The sequence below is a fragment of the Caloenas nicobarica genome, chromosome 3, assembly GCF_036013445.1.
Source record: "Caloenas nicobarica isolate bCalNic1 chromosome 3, bCalNic1.hap1, whole genome shotgun sequence".
Lineage (NCBI taxonomy): Eukaryota > Metazoa > Chordata > Aves > Columbiformes > Columbidae > Caloenas > Caloenas nicobarica.
The window spans coordinates 62,245,239-62,253,833 of record NC_088247.1 but is presented as its reverse complement, the minus strand read 5'-3'; the positions used below and the strand labels follow the sequence as shown (position 1 = coordinate 62,253,833).

Below are 8,595 nucleotides of genomic sequence, written 5' to 3'. Positions count from 1 at the left end.
AGCCTAGATCTGTTTGCACACAGGATTTAAGCTGTTTTCCTGTTGCACGAGGCAGAGCAAACAAAGATGAAAGGGGCAGCAGCTGGAATTACACAGCTTTGCAGAGATTCCATAACTATGCATGCATTTCCCATGTCTGGAAACAAGGAGACACTTCTCAAGCATTTGACTTGTAAAAGGCTGCAAAGTAAAAGGAAATTCACTCATCCTGCAGCTTTAGGAGCTGCAGCTGCAAAGCGGAAGCACAGAGCACTAAGCAGTTTGCTTACCCACTGCTGCTTTTCCGAAGTCACTCTTTTCTCCCTGCTGGAGGGAGCATTTTTACCTGCTAAGAACAATTAGTAGTAAGCTAGAAAACAACCAAGAGGGCTTTTTTTTTTCCTTCCCTCCCACTTTGTGCCTGGAGTGATTTAGAGAAAGTATGATTTCTGTGAGGAAAATAATCACAATCTGAAGCTGCTGTACCATCTTCTGGTTAAGACTGCATGAAAGCATTCAGGAAACTCCTCACCTACTTGCTTCGAAAGTCTAGAGGACAAAAGAATGAAAGCGTACTATGCTGCCAGAGATGAATGAGATACATCTATCATTTGTGGCTTTTTATGCACAATCTGGTCACTCCAAAGGACAGTCATTCTTCAATTGAATCATGCTGCAAAACTATTTCTATCTCACTGTCATGCTTTCTGTACAGTTACTTAACCATGCTCCTTACAGAAATTCAGTTTGCTTTCATTTCAGATTGCAAATAAGAATAGAAACAATAAGAACTGCATAAATTTAGGCATGTGTTTTAATTTTGTACTTTCATGGCACGTTTTGATTTGTAAACATGAAATTACCAGTCCCCTTCTTCATATGTTGAAAATAACCACCAGACATTTGAGAGCATTACCTGAGATTTAAAAAAATAAAAATAAAAAAGAGTGTGATCTGGCATCTTTTACCTTACATACAGTACCATTTTAGGAAGAATTACAAAAGGGAATGTTTTCCAAAATACGACAGTTTCCTTTTGACTATAAAGATATAGAAAATACATCAAAACACCTTAGAATGATCAGCCTTATTCAGAAGATGTTGCAAGTCACTGTCTCAAACAATTCTATTAATGCATAGCTGAAACGCTACATCAGTCCTGCAGTAGCGTGATATCAACATTGTCGTGAACACCTTGTAAAAGTAGCTCCCCCGGATAAGTGACAATCTTTCGTCGTTTTGCCGCCTTAAGAGTTCCTACAAGGGCTTCAAAGAGGTTGGCACACTTTTCATCAGCGAAGAGCACACCAAATTTCACGCTCACTTGTCCATCAGCATCTAAATCAAAGGTATAACATGAAAACACATGCAGATTTTATTTCAGAAGATTACTGGGGAAACAAAGTGGCAAACAGTCAGAACGTTAAAAGTAAACTCCACAGTGTTTCCCAATTTATCGGGGAACGTATTATGAATGCTGATGATAAACAGTAGGCAAAACTTCTGCCTGGTATGACTTCCCCTTTTTTCCAGATACTCATATCAAGGACCATATATCTGCCATGTCTATTTTTACTGATGACTTTCTGAAACCTATGTCCAGCACAGGCTACTGAACGTCTTCAAAGCATAAAGAATTGTTAGAATTTTTTTTACAAATTTTCACTTACTAATATTTATTAATATTTAAGGTTCACATTGAAAAAGGTGTAATGTGAATTCACTTCTTGCACAAAGGAAGAATTTTAAAATGTATGTTAAGGTTAGGTAGGTTATTCCTAAAAGGCAGATGCGGTCACACAAAATGCAAGATGTGTATATCCATTTATACTTTGAAAAACAAATGGAACTGAACAAAATTCATCAGAACTGAAATATATGAGCATGTAGCACATCCACAAATTGCATAAATATTTGTACAGAAAGATGAGTTTTAGCAATGAGAAACAACCTTCAGGGAACAGGTTACCTTCTAAGCAAGTTTAAGGAAGCTTTGGATAACACTTATAGCTCCTGGATTAGTTTTAGGCATACAGATCAGTTCCTTCCATGATGAACAGAACTGAAGTGTATGAACTCTGAAGATCCAAAGTTACCAAGGAAGGAGTGAAAGGAAAAGGCGCAACTTCCTTCTTTGATGGCTAAATTGGGTACCCTAAAGAAAAGGGTAACTTTGCAGTTAATTTTAGTGGGAGCAGCATTTCAGGCCTACACCCTCTGTGCTGCAGAGGCTTAAATGTTTAACTTCATAACAGAACCACTTTAAAGGATGGGACACAGGGAGTACTATACAGTCCAACATTAAGTATATATGCAAGTTTTCAGGTTATCTGAGCCAGCTTAATTAAATTTGCCAAGTTTACAGGTTGATATAACACGACATACATGTCATACAGGTGTAGTCATATACATACATGTACGTATAACATGACTACATCTGTAGGGTCAGAGATATTACAATACTTACTTTTGGTTCCCAACCGCCGAATCTCCTCAACTAAGAGGCTAATTTCATGTTCCACATTCATTGTGGTCTAAAAAGTAAAACAAATTTTGAAAAAGTTATTAGGAGACCTGTAAATCCCTTGCACCATCCTGTCCTGTTCTCAGTTCATCAGGAATGTCACAGCACTTTGTAAATCCCAGTTGCCTGGCGACGCATGGCTACATGATAATCTGAGATTTCAGTCCTGAAAGGATAGAGAGTCTTCACACCTCCACATTTGAGGGGAAGTGAAAATACAATCTCGGTACATTCTAAACACAAATATAGGGAGCTACTCTCAAAATATGAAAAATGTGGGATGGTTGCGGCGGGAGGTGTGTATGTTTTGTTTTAAAGAATGTGCTTAGACCTCTATGAATCAGAGCATCCTTGTAATGTCACAGGTCTTCAGGGGTTTTGCATCATTCTCTCAATGCCCTCAATAAAAAATAGAACATCTTCCTTTAAATTCCTCTCTGGGATATGGCATATGTGGTAGATTTGGGTTTTTTAAACCAGACCACAGCTTTCCACTTATCCTGGCAAGACACTGTGGACATCCAGCTGGTTACAGCAGGTCTATGCACATGGTTGTCTAAAAGGACAGCAGCTACCCCAAGCCTGCTACCGGGAGCAGAACTGAACCAGAGCCAAACTACACAAGCATCCCAAGAAGGTCAACATTTATTCCCATCATAGTGATGGGAATAATAATGCTACACTGGCCATATATCCTATGCTGTGAAACACAGCAATTTTCACCAGTGTGCACCAATGCCTTGCAACAGTTTAGCCATATGCAGCTTAGTAGATGCAATGCTACAGTCACACAAAATGCTATTTGGCCACAAAGCATCCATCCATCCATCCATAACTGCAGGCACCTGAAAGGTGTTTTGGGATCTATGCTCTGCAAAGTGTCATCCAACACAATAAAACCTTTAAATGTGAAACCCCTTAAGCAAAAACTGGCATCAGGGTAAGCATAAGAAACCGGGCCCCACAGACAAAGCAAAGTGTTGAATGCAGCTTCCATGTGCGCCAACAATGCAGCCTGGAACAAAAGCCATCGAGAGAGCTGCTGGAGCTCAGCACTGTCCCAACCAGGCTCAGTGAGCACTGAGTGGCTATTGTTCAAGAAACCAGGGTTTCTGCACAGATCTGGTAAGTTAGCAGAGTTAAAAACTTGACATCTGGATGCATGACTAACTCTTCCTAAGAGGGAAGCTTCCCCTCTTTTCCTTTTTTTTTGAGTTAAAATAGTAAGAGTGACACAGGTCCACCTCCTGAGCCCTCATGATTTATCCAGTCTGATTTTCAGATCCCAAATTCACTTGCAAAGATCTGTATTTTTAACATGCAATATTGAGCAAGCATCATATCAGCAGGGCTTTCAGGCAAAGGCCCATCCAAACCCCTGATGCATTCCTAATGCCGGGAAACAACAAACACTCAGGTGGACATTAGCAGACTGACCCCTAACACTGCAACAGGATGCGCTGCCTCGGTACCACTGCCTTAGATGAGTTCTACAAACTTTTACCTTTAGTTTAACTGAGCACTAGATGTATTGCTACAAGTCGTCGAAGAAAATATGACCCATCTACCAAAAAGCTTACGCCAGCATTATTAATTTGTCAAACTGCCAATTTTATTATTGGTCATTACAATGGGATAACTAGCTTCCCTTAAAAGATGTTCTTTTAACTTTACAAGTTTTTGTTTGTTTGCTTGTTCGTACTTTAACTCTTTAAATTTACATTAATTTAAAATTATTTTCCCCACACACACTTCCAATTTAAATACCAACACTTAGAATTTTAAAAAAATATATTCTACATTATTATGCAACACTTTTGAGACCAGAGAACCGCGGCTGTATAAGGAAGAAGGGATTGTAGGCATTTTAAGCACACTTAAATATTTACTTTATGTTGTCCTACACTCAACGCACCAACTATGAAAAGCGCACGCCAACTATTTAGTATTTCAGATGCGATTACATTGCCGGAAGCCAGCACGATTTTTCAGTACGTACTACGGAAGCTAAACTTCCCTTTATTGGCTGAAAATTCGCCTAACAGTTGTTTAGCGCAAACGCATCTTCCCAACCCACCGCACCGACCCTCCCCGCTGCGGACACCGCGGATACCTGAGAACACGGCTCCTCGGCGCGGTCCCTCTGCCTCCCGGCGGCAGCCCCGGCAGGAGCCCCCGCCTCCCCGGGCTCTGCCGCGGCACGGCCGGCCGGGGCTCCCACCGCCGCCCGCGCAGGGCGCGCCGGGAGCGGGTGCGAGGGGCACCGGCAGCCGCCGCCGCCCGGGCCGCACCTCTCTCTGCGGGAGCGGAGGGAAGGGCGCCCCCCCCCCGGCGCGGCACCCCCGGCCCGCTCCCGCTCCCCGCCCCGCCACTCACCCGCTGCTGCCGCCGCTCTCGCCGGGAGGTGCCGCCGCCGGCGGGAACCGCGTCAGGGAGCTCGGGGCCGGCGGGCAGGCGGCGGAAGGCGGGGGCAGGGCGAGGGGGCGGGCGGTGGTTACGCGGCCTCCGCCGGGCTCAGGCCGCCTCCGCCGGGCCCAGGCCGCCTCCCGGCGCAGGGCTGCCCGCCGCCCCGGTGCGGCGCCCTCGGCCGCGCTGGGAGGCTCTGCCCTCTCCCCGTGGCGTGCGAGGGCGGCCGGGCGGCAGCGTCCTGCGGGCAGCGCGCCCCTGGCGCCAGGCCCGGCCCTCCCTCGGGCCCTGGCAAGGCGTTCCCAGTGGAAGGACCGTGTCCTTCTCCCGCTGTGAGGACCTCGCTCTTTTCCGCACCAGCGACTCCCAGCTTCGTGCTATCTGCAGATTTCACCAGCACACCTCGTTCTTTTTGTGGCAAAGGCATTAGTGAGTTTGTTAGGTGAGGTGCCTTCCAAGGCTAGCCTTTCAGTAACTACTACTGTTCCAGGAGGGTTACTGTCAACACACTCTGCTCCTTCAGTCACTGTCTGGTACCATACCTGGCTCATACTCTCCATCTCCACTGGCTTCTGCAGGTGACACCATGCCACATTCTCATGCCCCACACATTCCATAGAATCATTTTGGTTGGAAAAGACCCTTAAGATCATCGAGTCCAACCACACCCTAACTCTAGCACTAAACCATGGCCCTAAGAACCTCATCTAAACACCTTTTAAACACCTCCAGGGATGGTGACTCCGCCACTTTGCTGGGCAGCCTGTTCCAATGCTTCACAAACCTTTCTGTGAATAATCCTTTTCCTAACGTCCAATCTAAACCTCTCCTGGTGCAACTTGAGGCCATTTCCTCTTGTCCTATCACTTGCTACTTGGGAGACCAACCCCCTCCATGCTACAACCTCCTTTCAGGTAGCTGTAGAGAGCAATAAGGTCTCTCCTCAGCTTCCTTTTCTCCAGGCTAAACAGCCCCAGTTCCCTCAGCTGCTCCTCATCAGACTGGTGCTCCAGACCCCTCACCAGCCTCATCACCCTCCTCTGCACTCTCTCTAGTACCTCAATGTCTTTCCTGTAGTGAGGGGCCCAAACCTGAACACAGTATTCGAGGTGTGGCCTCACCAGCGCTGAGTACAGGGGAATTTTTTCTTACAAAAGCGGTTCTCTTTCCAGAGAAAGAGAATGAGCCAGGTGAGCATCATTCACCACCAATAAAGTAATGTTGCAGTTTATCTAATTTTTCATTCAGTGCCATGTCCTTGTGCAGAGAATGCAATCTCGTTATTTCCATCTTGTATCTTGGTATTTGCTACTGCTCCTCCTGTCTTTCTTGCTTCCTCTTCATCTCACAGAAGTGTTTACATCTTCTCTCAAGGACACAGGCATTAAAACTGAAAGCTGCATTAGCTTCTACAAAGCAATGAGGCTGCCACCAACCCACTAGTCAGAGACAAGGCTCACACCAAACATCTCCAGAGAATTCTCACTTGCACAGCTCACGGCATTGCCGTTCCCAGCTGTCTCTCCCACCTCCTTATCAGGCATCACTGCCCATAGAGCAGAGTTGGTGCGAGAAGCTATTTCCAGCTCTTGCAATTCACATTTTCATGCATTAGCTTCCTCAGACTGTGAGCTGTGGCAGTTGGCTCTGGTTCCTTACCACTTTCTCCCATCCCTGGTGTAAGGACGAATAAATAGCTCATGGCACCTTAAACCATTTGAGCAAGCTCTGCTAGGGCTCGTCTGGCAGAACCTGCAGCTAGGTAATTGATTTGCACAGTGGAAATGATGCCAAGATCATCACATTTTATCACTCCAGGGATATAAAACTGGAGTCCAAGGTCTTTGCTTTTCTGAGGGATTTTTTTTATGTTGGTGTTTTTATTAAAGATTTATTAAAAGATCAATTTTTCCTTAGAATAATCACTATTTATCAGTAACAGAATCTTTAGTTAGTAAAAAAAAAAAATCCCATGCTGCTTTCTGCACAAGGAGCTATAGATCCAGCAGATGATAGCACATCAAAACATTTTCCTGAACAGATTAGCTGTATTTAACATCAGTAAGTGGTGCTCCTTTTAAAAAAACAAACCCTGATAATTAGGAAAACATTCTTAAGTCGATAATGAAATTAATGACATTTAAATCTTCTGAATTGAATCAAAAAACAGTGGGGAACTCTCAGAAAAATGTAATATCTGAAAAGTATTGATGCTCTGTGCATATGATGGCTTGTGTGCTTATATTAAGGCATACTGCTTTTCCTAAGATCTTTGTTTCGTTGGCTAACACAATGCTAAATACTACAATAAAAAGAATAGACTTTTAAGGAAAATCTGATATAAAGCTTTTAAAGAAGAATCTATTTATTATGTTAGCAAATATGGCAAATATTCCAGTTATTTAGCAGTATAGAATAAAAGTGCTTACCTTCTATTTTTGTTGTTAACAACATGCTTTCAGTTGTGTCATGCGCATACTCCGGATTTCTTAATCATCAGAACACCATTATATTTGAATAAATAATGTAGGCCCTTGCTTGGCATAATGTGATTGTTGTTATGGAAAATACATGTTTGATCAAGTAATAGTTTGGGACTTTTCAGACCAAATTTGTTATTATTATTACTATCATCATCATCATCATCATCATATCTATTTTAGAGATTATTTTAAGTCTGTTTTGAATCATAGCCCCTAATTTATAAGAAGGAAATCAACTATTTATCTGAGAAAGCTGAACAAAACCTGGTAATTCCTTATCTGTTTTCTTTTAACCTTTTTTTTGAGGAAGTGCATTTATTTTATTTTTCTAATCCTGTCTTTTGAAAAGAAAGCATTATGTAAAGTGTTAAGTATTGGTTCCCAAGAACACACTAGGAGATTATTGAAACATGATATGCTTTCATCACAATTTATTTTATCGTCCTTCCTTGTCATGTAATGTTAAAACAATTCTGGGTAAATAAGTAATCAAAACCATCAGTTACCATGACAATTAACAAAACAGTGATGCTGCCGAAGTATGAAAATGAGCTGGCCAGCACCAGGACCAAGTGACTGATTATATCCTTACAGGGGCAGCAGCAGAGAGCAGGAAATGTGAAAATTACAGAGATCATGATTTTCAGTTATTTTGCTTCCATAAATGATACTTAAAAAAAAAAAAAAAAAGTGCAAAATCGTCCTTTACAAGCTCACATGACAGACATGGAAATATTGTTCCTACCGATTTCATATCACTGGCTAAGGTCATCACTGGACTCATAATTCATTATGCATTTTACACACATTTACTAAGAGTGCTCCCCAAAAGTCATGAGAACCTGTTTTAAAACAGATTATTCTAATTTGACCTTCCTTGGCACCTCACTGTACTGTTACTGTCCCCCAGATGCACATTTTAACATGGAGGCAGCCAAACAGAGAAATTATGCAACACAAGATTTAAAAAAAAAAAAATAGCTTGAGAACACCTCAGTAAATTTACTGGATCTGATCAAACAATCAGTTTAACCCAACATTTTGCCTTCAGCAGTGACCAAGAGCAGGCATTTGGAAAACAGCATAATCAATAAAAACTATTGTTTGATCTCCTGGTTTCTCTCCTGGCTCCTAACACTTATTGGAGCAAGTAGTTATTCCATCTTGTCCTTTCTCCATCACATTCCTGCTTATAGGTCTCCC

General features: G+C 42.8%; 1 protein-coding gene across 1 annotated transcript; it reads right to left on the bottom strand.

The window, feature by feature from the left end:
• Positions 1-764: 764 nt before the first annotated feature.
• ABRACL (ABRA C-terminal like) lies at positions 765-4,978 on the bottom strand. Its single transcript, XM_065632491.1, has 3 exons — positions 4,880-4,978; positions 2,447-2,513; positions 765-1,317 (listed from the first exon to the last, which is right to left on the bottom strand). The coding sequence occupies exons 2-3, from the start codon at positions 2,505-2,507 to the stop codon at positions 1,133-1,135; spliced, it is 246 nt and encodes an 81-aa protein (XP_065488563.1). The 5' UTR covers positions 2,508-2,513; positions 4,880-4,978; the 3' UTR covers positions 765-1,132.
• Between the last annotated feature and the right edge of the window lie 3,617 nt (positions 4,979-8,595).